This window comes from Mesoplodon bidens (genome assembly GCF_964165515.1).
Source record: "Mesoplodon bidens genome assembly, chromosome: 12".
Lineage (NCBI taxonomy): Eukaryota > Metazoa > Chordata > Mammalia > Artiodactyla > Ziphiidae > Mesoplodon > Mesoplodon bidens.
Window position 1 is genome coordinate 51,212,188 of NC_138168.1, and position 22,139 is coordinate 51,234,326.

Below are 22,139 nucleotides of genomic sequence, written 5' to 3' on the forward strand. Positions count from 1 at the left end.
CAAAATATACAAACAGCTCATACAATTCAATAACAAAAAAATAACCCAATCAAAAAATGGGCAGAAGATCCACATGAAAAGATGCCCATCATCGCTAATTATTAGAGAAATGCAAATCAAAACTACAATGAGGTACCACCTCACACCACAGGATGGCCATCATTAAAAAGTCTACAAATAATAAATGATGGAGAGGGTGTGGAGAAAAGGGAACCCTCTTACACTGTTGGTGGGAATGTAAATTGGTGCAGTCACTATGGAAAACAGTATGGACAATATGGAGTTTCCTCAAAAGACTAAAAATAGAGTTGCCGTATGATCCAGCAGTCCCATTCCTGGGCATATATCCAGACAAAACTATAATTTGAAAAGATACTTGCAGCCCTATGTTCATAGCAGCACTATTTACAATAGCCAAGACAAGGAAACAATCTAAATGTCCATCGATAGATAAATGGATAAAGAAGATATGGTATATATACACAATGGAATACTACTTAGCCATAAAAAAGAATGAAATCATGCCATTTTACAGCAACATGGGTGGACCTAGAGATTATCATACTAAGTCAGACAGAGAAAGACAAATATCATATAATATCACTTATATGTGGAATCTAAAAAAAGTGATCCAAATGAACATATCTATGAAACAGAAACAGACTCACAGACATAGAGAACAGGCCTATGGTTGACAAGGGGGATGGGGGATGGGGGAGGGAAGAATTGGGAGTTTGGTATTAGCAGATGCAAACTAATGTACAGGATGGATAAACAACAAGGTCCTACTGTATAGCATAGGGAATTATATTCAATATCCTGTGATAAACCATAATGGAAAAGGATATGAAAAATAATATATATATAGGTATAACTGAATCACTTTGTTGTACAGCAGAAATTAACACAACATTGTAAATAAATTATACTTAAATAAAAATTTTTTTAAATCCCTATTACTGTATTTTTATTCCCTAACACTCTCAGACTGCCTATAACTGCTTTTCCACTGTTACCTGAGCTACATTCTTCATTTACCCTTTCCCACAGCTCCAGGTTTGGGTCAGCACTATCTAAAACCACCATTTATCAACCACGCTATCAGAGTTTACTGATCATTGATTCTTCCTCTTTCATCCACTGTCAAGTTACTGTTTACTTCTCAGATTATCAGACCTTACAGATCAAACAGACTCCCCCTCATTAGCCTCTGTCATTTATTATATTTCTTCCACATTAGTTCTAAAAGGAGCCCAAAACAATTGCATTCTGAACGCCATTTAACATTAATTATCTTTTCTTTGCATGTATATTTAAAAGTATAAAAATATTTTAAATGACTGCATTAGAATTTTTGTAGTCTTCTAAATGAACAAATCAGAAAAGTATAGTGAAACAATTACACAAAAAGCCATGTCACAACCATTGTTAGAAATATAATTTGTTTGGTCCTTGGTTGCAACTCGCTCAAATCTCATTTGGCTTTTGTGGTCATGATGAGCAGGAGTGAGGGTGAAAAGATTTCTATAGTGGACATTTGTCACTACAAATAGGGGACTGTCCATATTTGAACCCCTTTCCTTTGTTTAGGGAATTCCCTTCCTTATGTGACTGGAATATCGGAAATAGTGTCCTCCTCCCATAATGAACTGAAAACATAAGATAATCACTTGCCCAGCTCTGTGACAGATAGAGCACAGGTATATGACCTAGGTTCACCTGACCAAAATCATCCACCTAAAATTTTTAACGTGGAGATAGTGAGGCAGGGATTGAAAGAATTCTTGTTGGTAGGGAGTAGAGAGAGATGCAGTGGGGGTTAGCTGCATCCTTTCTCAGTAGCCAACAGTGCAGACAACGGTATCCAATTTCCAGTTCAATGGTGGAGGCCAGGGCATCCATGTTATGCGGTGACACTCACTGAAGTGTGTGATTCTGGCTATACAGCCTTCCTTTATCCTTGTCCATTTCCAAATCTGGTTCTCCAGGTTTTCCTACGATTCTGTGTGCTACCCAATTTTCTTTCAATAATTCCTTTTCTTCTTAAGTTGGCCAGAAATTCGTTTCCATTGCTTGCAACTAATAACCCAAACCCAAACTGATACAGCCATCCTTTTTTTTTTTTTTTTGCCACACCACATGGCTTCCAGGATCTTAGTTCCCCAACCAGGGATGGAACCTGTGCCCCCTGCAGTGGAAGTGCAGAGTCCTAACCACTGGACCACCAGGGAATTCCCACAACTATCATTTACCGAGACCCTATTTTTGCCTATGGACTTGACATGTCTTAGTACATTTCCTCTCTTTCTTCTGTAAAGTTGAAATTATTTCCCCCATTTAATCTTCATTCTACAGAAGAAAACACTGAGGTGTAGAGAGGTTAAGTAGTAGAAAATTTTATTTTTTCTTTTATTTTAAACTTATGCTGTTTTTGCAAAGAAGAAGAAGCAAACAAGTTTAAAAAATCATATTCACGATTATTTTATTCTTTAAAATTTCTTTTATTTTGTCTCAGAAAGAGATTTTAATAAATTAAAGTCTTCCGTTTAGCTCTTGGTTGATCAGTTTTATTATAAGAATCGCAAGCTAATCTAAAGTCAGGGAGAATTTGGGTTAGTCAGTTTCTTCTCTGGAATTCAGTTGCCCTTTGCTTTTAATACACCAAGGAAGGCCAATATCTATTGCATAGAAGCACACATTTGTGTTTATTGCAGGGTTTCTTAACAATGACACTACTGACATTTTGGACTGCATGATTCTTTGTGGTGTGGGCCGTCCTGTGTGTTGTAGGGTGTTCAGTAGCATCCCGGCCATTACCTTCTAGATGTCAGTAGCACTGCCTACCAACCCACCCCCATCCTTTTATTGTCATCAAAAATGTTTCCAGGGCTTCCCTGGTGGCACAGTGGTTGAGAGTCCGCCTTCCGATGCAGGGGACACGGGTTCGTGCCCCGGGTCCGGGAGGATCCCACATACCGCGGAGCGGCTAGGCCCGTGAGCCATGGCCGCTGAGCCTGCGCGTCCGGAGCCTGTGCTCCGCAACGGGAGAGGCCACAACAGTGAGAGGCCCGCGTACTGCAAAAAAAAAAAAAAAAAAATGTTTCCAGATATTGCCAAATTGCCCCTGGTTAAGAACCACTGGGTTATAGGAGGGAAGAAAGGATTATAACTATTGGGTTATAGGAGGGAAGAAACCTGACAAAACTATTCACATTGTAAAGGAGTAATATATTAGAGATAATGCCAAAATTGCAGGAAAGCTATAGAAATACCATGGAAAAGAAGAAAAATATATTACACAGTATAATTTCAAGGATTAATCAAAGACAAGGGAATCCCATGGCTACCAGCAGAGGATAGAAAGTGAAATTCATCACTATGCTGCATAACAGAAAAATTAGCTGTCATTAATGGTAGATGAAAGATTAGGATTTTATAGGCATTTCATTTCAAGTAACTAAATATGAACTTACCTTCTTAGCAACACAGAAAGTAAGTGTTCAATGAGTATTTCTCTTTGCCGTTTCAAAGCCTAGGCTGAGAAAAAAATTGTCTGATTTGGAGAAAAGGTTTGATTTGGAGACAGGACTGAAGTTTTTTTTCCCGTCCTTGCTCCTTTTTCCAAATTTTCTTTTATTGAGCATTACTTTGCTATTTGAAAATTCTAAAAACTAAAAAATAATTCTATTAGTGGACAAAAGAAATAAATAATAAAGCTTCTTAAAAATCAGAATATTGACAGAAAAGAAATCTCTTATCACTTCTTGTCTCTGATAGGAAAAGAAAACAGAAGGTAAACAATCAGAAAAGAGGAGTAGACAAGTCTTTTGGGAAAAGCACACAAAAATCCTTTCTCTGGAAATAGAATGAATTGATTACTAAAGTAAAGAAACTTTTGCCTTCAAAATGAAAATTGTAGCAAAGAGAGGTAAGGTTGAAGAGGAGATCTGAGAAGCTTTTCAATATTAGAAAGGGTTTCTTTAGAGCAATCTGCTGAGGCCAACCAGCATGGGGAAATTTAGGTCTTCCATTTACGGGGAAAGAGCTTCTCTATATAATCTTTTGCTTAAAATGCTTTTAAATTCCTTCAGCAGGGATGATCACAGCAAGACAAAAAGCCACAACAAAGGGGCACCCAGGGCAAGGGAAACCTTCCCTCGCTGGTAGGAACTCACAGCCAAGTTCCTCTGAAGAAACTAGAATCCTTTTCTTCCATTATTACAAATAAATAAAGATAATAGACCTAGTTTTATGTTTTATTCTCATTTGAGTCAACAATATTTTTGAATGACAAAATATTTTCTACATATGATATTTGAGTGATCAAGTGACAGATGAATTGAACAAGTTATCTGTGGCTCTAAATATCTCTCCATTGTACCCCCATTGTTTTACTAGCAATAAAATGTTACTGAAACAACAATAATAAATAGAAAACCTGCCTATTTTCCCATACTAGTTAATATGAGAAGAAAACACCTGCCCATTGCAGTTCCACAAAAATGGTTTTAATATAGGGTCACAGAAAATTCAAAGGTTTTATAGCCCACTATAAAACAGCCCTTTGTCTTTTCCCACTAATTCCTTAGTGTCACATTTAACAAAACAAGGAAACTACAGATAATAGAGGTGTTTGCAGATTAGCCTTCCAAGCCATAAATAACATAGGGTTTTGCTCACCTACAAATATTAAGGCAGCTTATCAATGTTTAAGCGCTTTCCTCTTTGTAATGGTCGCTAACATTTTAACCCAGGCAAATTGAGAATTTTTTCTTTCCTGTCTTCTTACATTGACAGAGTACACATTCATAAGATTCTATAATCAGATTTCACAGTATAAAGAGTGAGACATCACCTAAACACTCGCCTGCGACCTGAAAGGCCCTGTTTTGGAAGATGTGTCTGCTTTATGCTTTCTTTATTTTGCTCTCTCTTAGCTATGGTTTCGATCCTAACTGTCCTGGAAGATGCAGCTGTGATTCAGAGCAGTCGGTGCAATGCTACAGGCTAACGGAGGTGCCGTCAGGTATTCCTTCCACCACCAAGAAGCTCTACGTCAGTCATAGCAAAATTCAGCACCTTCAGGTAATTACTCATTCTACACTCAAGTTACTGCAATTTTATTTTGTGAGATAGAGTGAGGGGCAAGTGTGGGTTTGTTAAACTTGATTTAAATAATCAAAACCTAAAGTGATGGTTATGAAGTCAGGTAGTTGCACTAGCTACCTGTTTGCTCTGTATACTGAGATGGGTATATGCTTCTGGATACTGCTTTTTAGGAAAGTAGCCCCCCAAAAATCGGAGTCTATAATTAATTTTTTATTTTTGAAAATTCTAATTATGTTGTTGCAGAGTAAAAGTAAAGAAATGACTCTTTCTTAACAAAAAGAGTTTGAGATCATATGGTCCCTTTGTCTCCCCATATTGAAAAGAAGTCCTTTTAGGGGAAAAGTAGTTTTGTATGTGCCATAGAAGGCAGATGATACTTAGAACATTATAAGACTATCAAGGTGAATGCAGCATATGAGAATTATTCATACAAACTCTACAAACCAGCCAGGCATCAGTGTCTTTGTGGAAACCTATACAGAAGAAATACGTGTTTTTGTTTTGCCATATTACTGCAATTCTCATTCTACGTGCTTTTAATTATGATGTCTATTTTCATGCTTACCTATTCAGAGGGCACTGAAAAGAGTGCTATAGATTTGTCTGACTTGTATAACACAAAGAAACTTTTTAAAAATTTTTACTTATTTATTTTTGGCTGCGTTGGATCTTCGTTGCTGCGCGCAGGCTTCCTCTAGTTGCAGCGAGCAGGGGTCGCTCTTTGTTGCGGCGCGTGGGCTTCCCAGTGTGGTGGCTTCTTTTGTTGCCAAGCACAGGCTCTAGGCACGCGGGATTCAGTAGCTGTGGTGCACGGGCTTAGTTGCTCCATGGCATGTGGGATCCTCCAGGACCAGGGTTCAAACCCGTATCCCCTGCATTGGCAGGCGGATTCTTAACCACTGCGCCACCAGGGAAGCCCGAAACTTTTGTTTTTGACCTTTGGTATTTTGAAAGGCATCAAGAGACTAGAGTTCTCATTCTAGTTTTCTCATTAACTAGAGATAGAACTACCTTAGACAAGCAGTTAAAAAAATCTGCAGACCTCATTTGTTACCTTTATGACGTGAGAAGGCTGGATTAGATTGGGGATCCCAGGAACTTTCTAGATGGAAAATTCTATGACTCTGAGTTTGCCTTTACTGGTCACTGCTTCTCCCTCATTGACCCAAATCTTAAGATAAGGAAATGCCTGTCTGTGATCCAGGTGCGGAGAGTCAGCTGGTGAATGTACTTTTCCTTCAAACAGAGACACTCCCCCCTCCCTTTTTATTTGGTTAAGAAATTTTAATGTAGGTGCACATAAACACAGGGAGTTTAAAGTATGTGGCATGGTATTTATTTCGAGGCTCAATAAGTACAATTGCCTGGTCATCATCTGTTTACCTTCCTCTTCCAATCCAGTAGTGCCTAATGCCAGAGAGCAGGTCTGACCCTGTCAGTTCTCAGCATTCAAGCAAGACACCTGGTTAAAGGGCAAGATGCTTAAATATTTGTCCTGAGGACTTGAGATACCAAGAGCTGGAGTATCAACTAAGCCTGGTAATGATCCCACACTGCTGCTTTGCAGCCAATAAGATGAAATTATGCCTCTCGTCAAATTCACTTATTCGATGAGTTCATTTGTCATTGGTTTAAGTTCACTGAACAGCAATACTGCCACTTCCCTGATTTTAACCCAGTTAATTATCTCTAGGAAGCACAGTTCACAGCAGAAAGGTTGGTGAAAGAGAGGATTGTTTGTGAAGGAAGTAGAAAGCTCTGACCAATAATCCTTCTCTTTTCTCTTTTAAAAATCCTTAGGCTTTAAATGACCATAGTTTACTTGCATTTGGTGAATGCAATGTATATTCTGTCTATTTGGTTTGAACTACAGAATTGGGTGCCTATATTTAAAGTAAAAAGTCTTAAAATGGATCTTCAGATTAATAGCAATAGAAATTATATATATATATATATACACACACACATATATGTGTATATACACCACAATTTTAAATGTTTCAGTTACTTGTTCATATAATTCAACTGTCTTTGGGTCTGTGAATGCTGTGTTTGAGACTGGGGATAAAAGATGAAAAATTCAGTTCTAGGAGTTCCCTGGTGGCCTAGTGGTTAGGATTCTGGGCTTTCACTGCCATGGCCCAGGTTCAATCTCTGGTCAGGGAATTAAGATCCTGCAAGCCATGCAGCACAGTTGGAAAAAAAAATAAAAATTCATAGTTCCTACCCTCAAGAGGGACTTTATTTTCCATTTATCTGTAAAAATCCCCACTTCTTTGAGGTGCATGCCATCAGACTGTAACACTCTGTTCCTCTGTGTGTCTTATACTGTGCCCCTGGTCCCTTCCATACTGGCTCCTACTCTTCCTCTCCATCCTAAGTCCTGCATCTTTTGGTGTGCCTTCAGTGTCCAATATCCTAGTCCCATTCCTTGAACTCATAAAAAAGTATCTATCTACATTTCCACTTCACCACAGTTGTCTACTCTCTTGCTTATATCATAATCCTCATTATATCTGAAACTTCTGCACTCAAAAATCTTGAATTCCCATACCCACTCTCTGGTCATCATGTCCTTTCCCTTCAGCTGCCATACTCTGCACTTATCTTTCCACTTCATGGAGACTTCTAATCCTAGATCTACCCACTTTCTCTCAGATAATCAGTTCATTTCTTATCTATCTTCTTTCCCTACCCCTTCCCTCTTTGCATCCCACAATTAATTATCTCAACACCTATTCAGCAAAGCCTCAGTCTTAGGGTGATCATTTTCCTTTGTTTCTCCTATATCTGGACAGCTGGGTGCTGCTGGAGAGGATTACACCTGGTGTCATATCCAAGACAGCTTTTACCAAACCCAAGGTCATGAAAATGTATGCCTATATTTTCTTCTAAGAGTTTTATAGTTTTAGCTCTAATGTTTAGAGGACAAATAGAAATGTCTTTATGGTGGCAGTCAATTAAAATAATTGCACTTTACATCTTTTGTGGAGAAAAGAAGCTACTTCAAATTCCTCTTGGGTAAGAAATATATAGTTTATCAACAAGTGGGGGAGGATTACAGATTCTTTTTATATTCTCTCCATACTCTCCAGATTTTTTAATTGTTTACAGAGAACAAGTGTTGCTTTGATCATCAGGAAAAAAATTCCAACATAGTTTACAAACTCCTTGCTGGCTTGGTTCACACATGTCTGAGGCAGTCACTGTGAGGGTGTGTGAGTTTCCTGTGTGCATTGGACCTATAAGGTGACTAAGAAAGGCAGGTAACCTTCTAATGCTTGAAGTAGGGCCTGCCCAGCATTAAAACCTGAAACAAAGCCTTTTCATGGGGAAACCAGCAGAAGTTGCCCCTCTACTCTATTTCATTTTACTTGGTTTGCTTTTTTTTTCCTTTTTAAACTTTTCTTATTATATAGTAACTTTTATCTACATAAGTATTAGGCTCACTAAACTGTACAACTGTGATGGCAGGAATTTTACTTAGCTGAGCTTCCTAAGCCTAATTGTTAACACCAAGCCATACTTGCCTTGCTTTTTAAGCAATGTTGAAAAACTGCCAGCAGCCCCAGAGTTAGCTGCAGGGCAAAAGCATCTCTTTCTACATCTCTTGAGTAAAACCCTGCTTAGGCTATGGAAATGGAAAAACAGGTCTGGCAGAATTTTTTTCCCTTTGTCAGCTCTGCAAACTCAACTGATAAGTTGAAAATCATCGGGTGTCTTCCTCACTGTTTGTGGCACCAGAACTCTATACTCTTCAGCTAAATGCATGTTATAAACACTAAGGTTAAAAATATATGTGTTGGGGTAAGGTAAACCTGGGTTGGAAGCCCAACTTTTCCACTTACTAGCAAGACATACTTGGACATTTTGTTTTGCCTTCTTGAGTTTACCTCATTGAAAAGGGAATAATCATGCTTACACATAGATCTTTGTAAAGATAAGCATAGTAAATACTTAGAAAATGGTGGCCATTTTAACTAATAATAATCAAAAGTAATCTGCATTGACCTGATAAAGAGCAAAGGTTCTCTATGCTTAATAATAGGAAACAACTATTCACTGGATTCAGTTAAGAAAATGACCTATATTTACTATTAGCTAGTCTATATACTTTACAAATAGAAATGAAGACCAACTGAAGCTCTGACACCACTCTTTGTCTAGTCCCCATAGAAATTGCCCATTCAGATCCATGTCTTCTCTGAGACTTGCTACATAGTCAGCAATCTTTTAGGGTCTGTGGTCACTCAGATAGAAGTAGAAGCATTTGCAACACCAAGGTCTTTTTTGGGGGAGATCAACAGTGCCAAAGGTGAAGAGCTATGTGTAGAGTCAAATATGACTTTACATGAAAGAAAGCCTAGAAAAAGGTACTTCAGAATGAAGAATAGATTAAACAACACTGAATCTTGGACAGGTCATTTAATTTTTTTTTTTTTTTGGCCTCATTCCTTGTATGGAAGATTTGGACTAGATAATCTCTAAAATTTCTGCTTTTCTAAAACTCTATGATCTGTGTCCAGATCTTGAGTCTTTTTTGAAAAACATTAATGATAGACCACAGGCAATGGAAAATGTATTAGAAAATGATGAGTTGAGGAAGAAAGGGCTTTGGAGTCCAATGGACTTTGTTGAAATTCTCAACTCTTTCAAGTTTGACGATACCAAACTTTCAGGGTTATTAGGAGAATTAATGATAACACATAAAAAAGTACTTGGAACTTGTAGATGCTCAACAAATGCAAAAAAAAAAAAAAGCTATTGATCTTGGGATTAAGACTAATTAATACATCTGATTAATCATTAAGAAAATATCAAATGTTAGTAGCAATATATAAGCCAAGGCAGCTATCAAAACTATTATAATTAAAAACATCTGTTTATGGAGTTTTTAACATGAGATTCTTCAACTAGAATATCATATATAGGAGGTACTTTAAAATATACCATAATTCACATCACGTGTCTTCCCAGAATATAAATACCTGTAACAAATATGTGATGCAAAATTAACCCACTTTTAAGGTATTAATCATGTATTGATGTTACAAAAGAGCTCAACTTCACAATTAAATCAAACATTTAGAAACTGTAGATAGTAAGACATAAAAGTGTGCACTGAAAATTCCAGCTTAATTGAATTCTAAAGCAGGTTGAAAGTTTTGTGAAGATTTATCAAGCTCAGGAAAATCTGGAACAATTCCTCTTTTTGCCTAAACATGATTTTATTCTGAGAACCAAATACCAAATTACATCATCCTAGAAAAGAGGTGGATGTCCACCTAGGAGGAGTTTGGAGGATATGTGGAGAGATAGGGATGCTTGAACTTGCAAACCATGGAGAAAGTACAGCAGATTTGGTAATTTCTAAAATCTAGGACAGGAATAGCATTAGGTCTGGGATATATGCATGAATGGACTCCTTGCTCTACAGAGATGGAGACACATGTATCCTGTTTGTTTCTTCATGAACCTGTTTCATCAGTGAAGCATAAATTGGCCGGTAGGAACAATGAGGCTAGTTTTCGAAACTATTATACAGTTGAAAATGTTTTTCTGATAGGCCCATTCTACTGATAGCAGTATCTAGGACATTAATTTTTTTTTTACTTTTAATGCTTAAATCGTTAAAAAGTTAATTTATAATTTTAAAAAATCTAAACATTGCAAAATGTAGATAGATAATGAAAATTCCTTATAATTTTATCCCCTAGAGTTAGAAGCTCTAGTTAATAGTTTGGTGAAATATTTCCAGATTGTTTCTTTTTTGGCTATTACAAGATGATGCAACCAAGAACACCCTATTGCATAAATCATTGTGCAATTTGTAAGTACTTCTACCTAGAAGTAAATTTGCTGGGTCAAAGAATACGCAGCAAAAGTTGGCCAACTTTATGGCTACCAATAGTGTGTGAAAGTGCTTAAAACATTTTAGACATCTTATACTGTTAACAAGTGAATAAAAATGGTCAGAATCTGAGTTTCTATCCTCTTCCAAGAGATATTTATATAGATCCTGAAGGGAAATCTGAAGTATCATTAGTATTGAATGATTATGTATATGGCTTTTTTTTTTCTTACAATAATCCTAATTTACTGCTTTTCTCCCCCATTCCCCATCCCTGCATTTTTTGTAGCTGTCTAACTTCACCCAAATGTCAGCTCTAGAAGATTTTATTCTGCTGGCCAGTGGAACAGAGTCGGTAGAAAATGACACTTTCAAGACTCTGAGTACTTTGAAGACCTTGGAACTCTGGAAAAATAAGTTAAGACAGGTCCCCAGTGCTCTCCCAGCCAGTCTTGAAGTGTTAAAACTAAATGATAATTCAATATATGCCCTTCACGGATCTGATTTTGAAGGACTGAAGAAATTAAAAATCCTTGAACTGAAAAACAATCTGATCTCTTCTCTCCCTCCCAGCATGCTCTCCTCTCTTGTCAGTTTGCAAAGCTTGGTGTTGGACAGCAACAATATCGAGTCTGTGAATGGACCACTGGCACTTCCCCATCTGAAACATCTGAGCATGGAGAATAATAAGCTACATCTCATACCAGCTAGCTTCTTCACTTCTCTTCAGTCTTTGCAGTTTCTCAGTTTCAGTAGTAACTTTCTGACTAAAATTCCTATTAACCTGCCCAAATCCTTGCTCTCACTAAAAATGGAGAGAAACCGGCTCAAAGTGGTAAGGTTTCGAGATATGAAACATTTGGAGAATCTTTCGCATCTTTACCTGTCAGAAAACTCACTCTCTTCCATCGATGGGGCACAGCTCCTTGCCAATTTAACTACCCTTGAGCTGTCCCAAAACCAACTTCAAACGTTGCCCCTCAGACTACCAGCAAGGCTACAAAAGCTTGATATCAGCAACAATCTGATTCAGAAAGTTACAGCACAAGACTTCCAGGACGTCCGAGATTTGAAACATTTGTTTCTGGACAACAACATTGTCAGCTTGTTTGAAGCTGGAGCCCTGCAAAGGTGTTCCCAGCTCTCCAACCTGGCCCTGGAGCAGAACCTGCTCTTGTCTATACCTCTACGGTAAGTAAGCGTTTTCATTTACAGTAACTACTAAAAAAGTTTTCCAAAAACTGGGACAACTAAGTACATTATACAAGCAAGAAAAGTCATCCAAGCAAACATAAAGTATCTGATCAAGGCTATCCAAGGGTTCAGGGGTGGAAGATTTAAACAGGGGTTTGGAATCTCCAGCCCTCAAGCTGACCCCTGCACTAACTTAACTTATCTTGCCTGTAGGACAAGACCCCAACAGGGGACATCTGTATTTGAAAATATGCAATGTCACTTTGGGGACATATGGTAACAAACATCATAGGGGGATGTTACTTGTAAAACTGTGTTCTGGTTTCTAAGTATATGGCCTGGATCTAGCAACAGGCTGACTAGGCATGTGCTTAACCACTAGCAAAGCAGGACACCAGGAAAAAATGAGGTGGGGCGGGGTGGGGGGGAATGTAGTAAGACATTTATGTTTTAAAAAAGCATTGAAGTAGTATTTACGGGGAAAAAATCAAAACTCTGTAATCTAACATTTTATTTATTTTGAATTATGTATTGGGATCCTCATGTTCTTCTCAGTGCTGTGATTTTTAAAGGGCTTAAGGGATGCTGCTTATTTCTCTGGGTGTCTGTCTGTGAGTGTGTGAGACAATTTGTGTCCATCTTACTTTCTGTTTTTGGTTGTTTCTTCTGTTCTCTTTCTCTCTCACACAAACACACACACCCTCATACTCTGACACTTAATTTCTCTTCCAAATATCCCTCCTTCTATACCCAACCCACTGTACCTGTTCCCCCTAACCAGTCATAATCTATAACTAATGTACATGCTTACATTAATTGATCCTATTTATTTAAACTTTATCACATGTTCCACATTTTAAAGTAGAATTAAAAAAACAGTAGAATAAGTACTATTATTCTCCTAAAAAAGATATTATGTTGCTTATTAAATGTGTCTATCAGTGGATTTTTTTCCTTTCAGCACTATAGAAAAAAAGGCTTCCTGCCCTATTATTATCATCAAATTTCTCATAATTAATGTACCAGCTTCTGGCTTCTGTAGAATCCTGTGGTGCTTGATTTACTTATTATCAGTGTTCATTATGATAATTTTTCTTATCATTGAGAAAGGAAAAAATTATCTGATATGGACAGATGTTCATTTTTTTTGCACTGTACCCAATGCAAAACATCAAAAGGTGATTTTTCGAACTGAAATCAGTATTTTAAATTATATATTGAGGATGATTTGAAAGTAATCAATTTCTCTTAATGCCTAAGCATGTGCATACAATTAATTTAATTCAACAAGTATGTTTTGAGCATTCACCATGTGCCAGGTACTTTACCAGGCACTTGGGATACATCAGTGTAACGAAAGAGGTTAAACTTCTTGTTCTGTACAGCTTAAATTCTAGCAGGGAAAGAGTGACAACATAATATGTAAGTAAAGTATATAATATTTAGATAGTGTTAGGTGTTATAATTAACAACAAAAAGGGGCAGGATTACCAGGTTCAGGACTACAGTGAACGAGGGTGGCTGGTTGCAATTTTCAATAAGGTAAGCATGGTAACCCTCCTGAAAAGGTAAGCTCTGAGCAAAGACTGGAAGGAGGTGAGGGATTTAGCTGTGAAGCTGTCTGGGGGAAAAAGTGTTCTAGACAGAACAGCCCTGAAGGCAAGAACATGCAGGCAGTATTTCAGGACTCTAATTCTTGTTGTTATTTAAATAATTTTTCTACTATGTTCAAGCCTTATTTTCTATTACTACATGCTCCTCCTCCAAACAAAAAATCGTGTATAAAAAAAAACTCATGGGGCTTCCCTGGTGGTGCAGTGGTTGAGACTCCGCCTGCCGATGCTGGGGACACGGGTTCATGCCCCGGTCCGGAAAGATCCCAGATGCCGCGGAGCGGCTGGGCCCGTGAGCCATGGCCGCTGAGCCTGCGCGTCCGGAGCCTGTGCTCCGCAACGGGAGAGACCACAACAGTGAGAGGCCCACGTACTGCAAAAAAACAAAACAAACAAACAAACAAAAACAAAACAAACAAAACTCATCAAACAGGTTAGGGAGTGACTGTATCACAGAAGGATTCTCAGCAGGCTATGACAGCCACGGACAAAACTGTGAACTCGGTGGGCTTTTTTATTCGGGTGACCTTTAGAAAGCATTTGGTGAAGTAATCCTGCTAAGTTTAATGAGTGAAAAATAGCTTAATTATTTACTCCTGCCAGGGTATTTGTGTTTTAATAAGTGACTACAGAAAGCACAAAGTTTCTACCCAACAGAGTGTATAATGGAATTGCAAGCCTGAGCTAACCCTAATTTTCAAGTCTGACTTTACGATGGATTATCTGGAGAACTTTTAAAAAGCCTACCCATGCCTAGACCTCATTTCAAACCAATTAAATCAGACACCCTAGGGTTGTGGCCCAGGCATCGGTATTTTTTAAAAGCTCCCCAGATGAATTTAATGTGTAGCCAGGTTTGAGAACTACTGGGAAAGGACAATGGGGCAAGAAACAAGATACCAGGGGTCTTTTCCTATGAGGCTTAAATGAAACAACACAACTGTCTGCTTTGTCAAAGAACCTGGCCTGTTATGAGGCCCACATACTGCAAAAAAAAAAAAAAAAAAAAAAAAAAAAAATATATATATATATATATATATATATATATATATATACACATATAGCCCATTTGCCTAAATATGCTAACTGAGATAGAAACAATACCTAACATTTATTAAGTGCTTACTAAGCTCAGCAGTGAATGAATATACATGTTATTCCCTGTTACTCCCTTACAACAATCCTGTGAAGGTAGGTACACTGTTCTACCTATTATTTTACAGATTAGAAATTAAGGTTAAGAGGTATCAAGAAACTTGCTGGAAATCACATGGTCAATAAATTTTGGAGTCAGGGTTAAACACAGTAGTCTAACCCCAGGACCTGGGAATTTTAGGCACTGCACCCTCGCCCTCTGAGGTTTACTCTGCTATCAACAATACACTCCACTACTTGGAATTTAGTCTACCCAAGACCTGGGTCTTGCTTCCTGCTGCTTCTCATTTCACCAAGCTGCAGCTCGGGGAACAAATATAAGTTACATCACCCCTTCTTTATTCACAATCTGGATAATTGAAATCCAGAATAGCTTTCTACAACCTGATGAAGCCAGTCAGCATTTTCTCTTACTCAAGTGCCATCTACAGACAAAATGGGGGTGTGCCCCTTTTTTACTATAAAAAGCGACACTGCCGAAAGAAGAAATAGCATTTCTAGACACATGTTTGTCTTAAAATCAGGGCTACCTTTTTGTATAAATCAGACTTATAAAGATAAATTATATGAAAGCAATAAATGACTACCCAAAGGTCACAGAAGGAGGAAATTACTGATTTCTCTTACAGTGCCATTTTGGTTATCCATAGAAACATGAAAGAAAAAAAAAGGTACTCCTAAGACCAGGTACAGTTTTTGGCTGCCCAGCCCAGAACTGAATAACTGTATTTGTTTAAAAGAAAGCTTGGCTTGCTCATTTTCATTACTAACATTTTTATGTAACTTCTGTGTACTGAGCACTTTCATCTATATAGTGGAAAATCAGAAGCTTTAAAGAGCTAAATAACTTACCTAAAGTCACATGCTGGTGAATAGAATAGCCAAAGTTAGAACTCGAGTCTTAATAAGTAGACTTGACTCTTTGGTTTACTCTGCCGTATCTTTCATCAGCTGTACTCCCTGTACTCTCAATAGTTACAGAGTCCCGCTTACTGCCTCACCACCTATTAACAGGCCATTTTTCCTTGAAAAAAAAAAAAAGATATGCATAAGAGATTTTCTGTATAACTTTAAGAGATGTACCTTGTATAAGCTGGTGTGTGCACAAAATTACATTGTCTTAGGGATTAACTTCAAATTCAATTTAAACTGTGGATACCAATTTGAAAATTATTAGTGGTATTCACAGTAAACCGACTGAGAGAAATGTCTTTGCAGAAGCTTTTATCAAACTGTTGAAATGTGTGAAGTGATTTTCTCTGGTAAGTTAATCTGCTTTGTTAGGTAAATTTAATTTCAATGAAAAAGAAAGCACTTGAAACAAGTAAGACTTTAAAATACTCAAAAGCACAAGTACTTATGTATGTATATGTATTATATGGTAGGAGAGGAATACAAATATAAAATACATGAACATAAATATATATAAATATAAAATGTAAGTATCAAAGAAAAAAAACAAGGGCAAAATTTAGGTTAAGTGCCAATAACCTAAAAGATTAACGTTTCAGGGGTTTCCCTGGTGGCGCAGTGGTTCAGAGTGCACCTGCCGATGCAGGGAACGTGGGTTCGTGCCCCGGTCCAGGAAGATCCCACATGCCACGGACCGGCTGGGCCTGTGAGCCATGGCCGCTGAGCCTGCGTGTCTGGAGCCTGTGTTCCGCAACGGGAGAGGCCACAACAGTGAGAGGCCCGAGTACCGCAAAAAAAAAAAAAAAAAAAAAAAAGATTAACGTTTCAGAATGAAATTCATATAAGAATAATACTATAACAAACAAAAGGTAATATTGTCATAAAATATGTTTAAATTCATTTGCTTTTTTCTCTTTGACATAGCAATCATGTGACGGGGACCACCACAAAAAAATTCACTAAATACTAAAAAGAATGAAATGTACATCTAATATGTTCACACTGTATGAAGATAGCATTCAGATGGTATTTCAAGGGACTTTTTTTCCTATAAAGCTTTCTCACTTCTTGTACTTCACAAAGAGAATAGCACTTAATATAAAGTTGTTGACTAGCAGAAAGATTTTCAGTTCACAATTGTGATTATTATTTATTTTTTATCAACAGGTGTTAGCATGACATTTTTCAAATTGGTATCCACAGTTAAAAATTTTTTTCCTGATTATAAAGAAATAACTGTTCAAGTTGAAAACTTAGTGTGCTGAAAAATAAAAAAGTCACCCATAACTGTTCAACCAGAACCTATGCCTAGCGATAATTTGTTTTTATGTATTTGAGATCAGTCAACTTTTTTTCTATTTTTTCCATTTAACACTATAGTGTGGTTTTTCTCTCCATTTTCCCTTTTCTATTTTTTCCACGTATCACTATGGACCCAGGGATCTTAATTCATTCAGTGTGCTATGATCATTTATAGTTGCTAGTCTCTTTTGATGCTCAAATTTCCCCAAATTTGGCTAGTGGGAGCCCCTCCAAGCTGGTTCTTATGTTCATGAGACATGATTCCATTACCTCTCTTTTTAAAAAATTGTGGTAAAATACACATAACATAAAATTTATGTGTACAATTATTAATTTTTACGTGTACAATTCAATATTGTTAAGTATCTTCACATTGTTGTGCAACCAGTCTCCAGAACTTTTTCATCTTGCAAAACCGAAACTCTGCACCCATTAAACAACTCCTCATTTCTCTCCTCCCCTCACCCCCTGACAACCACCATTCTACTTCCTGTTTCTATGAATCTGACTACTCTAGATATCTTATGTAATAAGTAATCATATCTTATGTAATAAGGAATCATACAGTAGTTACCTTTTTGTGACAGGCTTTTTTCATTTAGCATAATATCCTTATTCATGTTGTAGCATGCGTCAGAATTTCCTTCCTTTCAAGGCTGAATAATATTCCATTGTATGTACTTGTATTTTGTATTTTGCTTATTCATTCATCCATCAGTGGACACTTGGATTGCTTCCACATTTTAACTATTGTGAATTCAATATGGTAGTATAACATGGGTGTATAAATGTCTCTTTGAGACCTTGCTTTCAATTCTTTTGGGTATATACGCAGAAGTGCAATTGCTGGATCATATGCAAGTATAGTTTTAATTTTGGGGGGAACCACCCATATTGTGTTCCATATTGACTGTACCATTTTACACTCCCATCAACAGGGCACAAAGCTTCCAATTTCTCCACATTCTTGTTAACACTTGTTATTTTCTGGATTTTTGATAGCAACCATCATGATAGGTGTTCCACTAATCTTTGAACACTTCATTGCATTCCATTTCAGACATTCCAGCTTACCTTGCCCCAGACATGGAATTAGCCATTTTTCCAAGAAGTCTTGCTTCTTTTTTTTTTAAATTTTATCAAAGTATAGTTGATTTATAATGTTGTGTTAATTTCTGCTGTCCTGCAAAGTGATTCAGTTATACATATATATATTCCTTTCCATATTTTTTCCATTATAGTTTATCACAGGATATTGATTATAGTTCCCTGTGCTAAACAGTAGGAACTTGTTGTTTATTGAAGCCTTGCTTCTTTTAAGTAGAGACTGGAATTCTGAAACTAGGATCTGTGTGTTCAGTGAGCTTATGCTATTGGGATCACATTGCTACTAGTGTGTAATATTGCTTTTAGGTTCTTTCAGTATACAGAGGTAGAAGATATATATTTTTTTAAATCATAAATTCACATTGGTATTTCCAATTCATATTAACATTAGAGAGAGCTTTTTCTTCTCTTATTTTATATTTGTATCTTTTTCTCTTACAATGAAAATCTTGGCTCCTAATAAGATTGACATATTTATTTATTTTCTTTATCTTACAGTATTCATTAAAAAGTTTCGAAATTGTATTACTAAGAAATATACTGCGAGAAATTTCTTTGCAGATCCTTTTGTCTTTAGAGTCTAAGGCTTAGCTATCTCTACTAATGCTATTCAGAGTACTTTTTCCTTATTTTATATGGTTACATTACCAACATAAACATTTGATTAGTTAATTAGATTTGTTTGTTTTGGCTTGTGTTCAATTTTAGGGCTTGGTTTTGTTTTTATTTGTTTTAAGTAAAACGTTAACATGATTCAAAAGTTAAAACCATATGGAACCAAACACTCCCTATAAGTAAATATTTTAATTCACTTCTGGTTTATCTTTTTTCTTTTTTTCAAAAACAAGCAAAATGTGTACATGTATTCTTAGTTCCCTCTTACACAAAAACTAAGATACTACATACACTATTCCACTTCTTTTTCTTTTTCCCCCTTTAACAATACTTTCTAGAAATCATTTTATGGGTAATTCATAGAGACCAGCCTCTTTCTTTTTCAAGGCTGCATAGTAGTTCTTTACTGTTGTACTGGGTTGTTTACAGTCTTTTGCTATTATAAACAATACCATAAGAAATACACATGTGCTGTTTTATGTTTGTGGATATAAAATATGGATATGTTTGTGGATATAAAATATCACATCTTCAGAGATTTTACCTAGAAATGAAATTGCTGGGTCGAAGGGTAAATGCACATTATTTTGTTAGGCTTTGCTAAATTCTCCACAGGAGCTGTGCCATTTTCAGCTCCCACCAAGCTATGTATGAGATTGTCTGCTTCTTCATGGCTTTGCCCACAGAATGTTTTGCTAAGGATTAAGATTTTTTACCAATCTGTTAGGTGAGAAATGGAATCTCTGTGTGGTTTTTTTCTTCATTTCTCTATTCTGAGTATGGCTGAAGACTTAAAGGCTTTGCTTTTATGTGGATTTCCATTCATACTTTATGCTCACTTTCAGACTTATTTTAAAACCTTTTCTTGGGCTTCCCTGGTGGCACGGTGGTTGAGAGTCTGCCTGCTAATGCAGGGGACACGGGTTCGGGCCCTGGTCTGGGAAGATCCCGCATGCCACGGAGCGACTGGGCCCGTGAGCCACAACTACTGAGCCTGTGCGTCTGGAGCCTGTGCTCCGCAACAGGAGAGGCCACAACAGTGAGAGGCCAGCGCACCGCGATGAAGAGTGGCCCCCGCTTGCCACAACTAGGGAGAGCCCTCGCACAGAAACGAAGACCCACCACAGCCAAAAATAAAATAAATAAACAAATGTGGCGTTAAAAAAAAAACAAAAACCTTTTCTTCTCAACTTGTAAGAGTCCTTTACATATTAGGGAGCTTGGCTCTTTGTCTGGGATATAAAGTGCAGATATTTCCCCCAGTTTTTCATTTGACTCTGCATATGTCTTTTGCCATACACAATTTTTTTTCTATGATTTTTAATGTAGTTGATTTATTGATCTTTTATAGCTTCTGGATTTTTAAGCCATAGTCAGAAAAGCTTTATATAGAACTGGTATTTTTTAAATTATTTGAAAATATGATTTTTATGATCACATAATAGTCCATTATCTCTTAATTTCCATATTAGTGGACATTAGCCCTTTATCATTTTTTGCTGTTATAAATATGATCAAATATATGACAAACATATTTTAAAATAAATCTCTATTCACTTCTATTATCTCCTACGCTGAAAGGCATGACGTTATTTAAATTCGATACATGTTACCAAATTGTTTCCAAAATGGTACCAGTTTATACTCCCACTAGCAGAGTTTAAGTTCTTACCTCACTACACCCTCATCAGAAATGAATTTTAAAATGTAAATTCAAAATGATGCTCTAACTTCTAACATTGCATCATTTTTCATTACCTTTATATTCATGAAGAACAACGTTTTTCATATTTTTATTCAATATTTTTACCTTTCCTATAAATTATTGATTCATGGTATCTGCCAACTAAAAAGTTGGAAACTTACTATTTTCCTTATCAATTTGTTACATGATCCAATTTGAAACGAAAAATTAAAGAGTTTTATGGCTAGGAACCAGAAAAATCAGAGGGCTAGAAAATAAGACCTATGAGAAAGTGTTAAAGACCTATAGACACGACTGAGGTTTGCACTTTTAATTAACTTTACAAAACAAAGCTAGTTTTCTAGCTTCAGAGGGAACAGAATGGTACAGAAAAGGTGGGTGTTGCTCCATCTAAGTTGCCTAGGCAGTTATGGAATGATGGTCACAGCCTCCTCTCACATCCTGTTTCCATGCTTTTGCAGGCTCCCGGCAACCTTAGCAAGGCTGGACCTAAAAGGCAATGCCATCCAGGATATTGCTGAGAGGGAGCTCAAGGATCTGAAGCAGCTTCAAGTTCTAAACCTTAGGAACAACAAGATCTCTGCCTTAGACCTCAAAGCCTTGGAGGTGTTGCCTCGCCTCAGGCACCTGTATCTGGATGGAAATCCATGGAATTGCACCTGCAGTCTCCTGAGAGCCAGGGAGGTCCTGAAGGCCAAGGGCACAGATGTGAGGGGAGGACAATGTGCAGCACCAGCTGAACGACAAGGGGAGAGCTGGATGTCTTCCAAGAAGATAATGAGGCAATGTGAGCATCACTTGCATCTGACCGAGAAAAGCAAAGAGACCAAAAAGAAACCAAAGCCTGAAGAGCACTCCAGCATCAGAATCAATGTGGATGATGATTATTATGATTATGAGATAGATTAAGGATGAGCTTAGTTTACAGTTTAGAAAAAGGTTTTGTTTCTTTCTTTTTTTAAAATAGACTTCATTTTTAGAGCAGTTTTAGGTTCATAGCAGAATTGAGAGGAAGGTACAGAAATTTCCTATATACCTCCTACCCCTACACAAACATAGCCTCCCCCATTACAACATGTCCCACCAGAATGGAACATTTGTTACAGCTGATGGATCTCTACTGACAGGTCATAATCACCTAAAGTCCATAGTTTACATTAGGGTTCACTCTTGGTGTTGTACATACTCTGGGTTTGGACAAATATATAATGACATGTATTTACCACTATAATATCACACAGAGTAGTTTCACTGCCCTAAAAATCCTCTGTGCTCCAGAAAAAAAGTTTTTTAATGTTCAATATCTTAAGCAGAAATATATAATACATTTAGATATACAAGATTCTTTTTATAAGTTTTTCTCTTTCTTTTTAAGAATAAAGTGAGGGTTAAGACAAGTTGAGGTTGGGGGGAAGTAGAAACGAATGGTCAGAAGATGTAAGATTCCTTCCGTGTTAAAAGTAATTTGTTTGTATTTTATACTGAAACCTAGACAAATAGTAATGCCCAATAAAATCTCTATCTAACTAACTTCCTGCAAATAGAGTAGTTCATTTTATCAAATAAAAAGTGATGA

At 37.0% G+C, this 22,139-nt stretch overlaps 1 protein-coding gene across 1 annotated transcript; it reads left to right on the plus strand.

The window, feature by feature from the left end:
• Positions 1 to 4,896: 4,896 nt before the first annotated feature.
• LOC308626474 (nephrocan-like) lies at positions 4,897 to 21,635 on the plus strand (the record flags this gene model as incomplete). Its single annotated transcript, XM_081251573.1, has 3 exons — positions 4,897 to 5,085; positions 11,250 to 12,151; positions 21,025 to 21,635. The coding sequence occupies 3 exons, from the start codon at positions 4,897 to 4,899 to the stop codon at positions 21,470 to 21,472; spliced, it is 1,539 nt and encodes a 512-aa protein (XP_081107699.1). The 3' UTR covers positions 21,473 to 21,635.
• Positions 21,636 to 22,139: the final 504 nt, after the last annotated feature.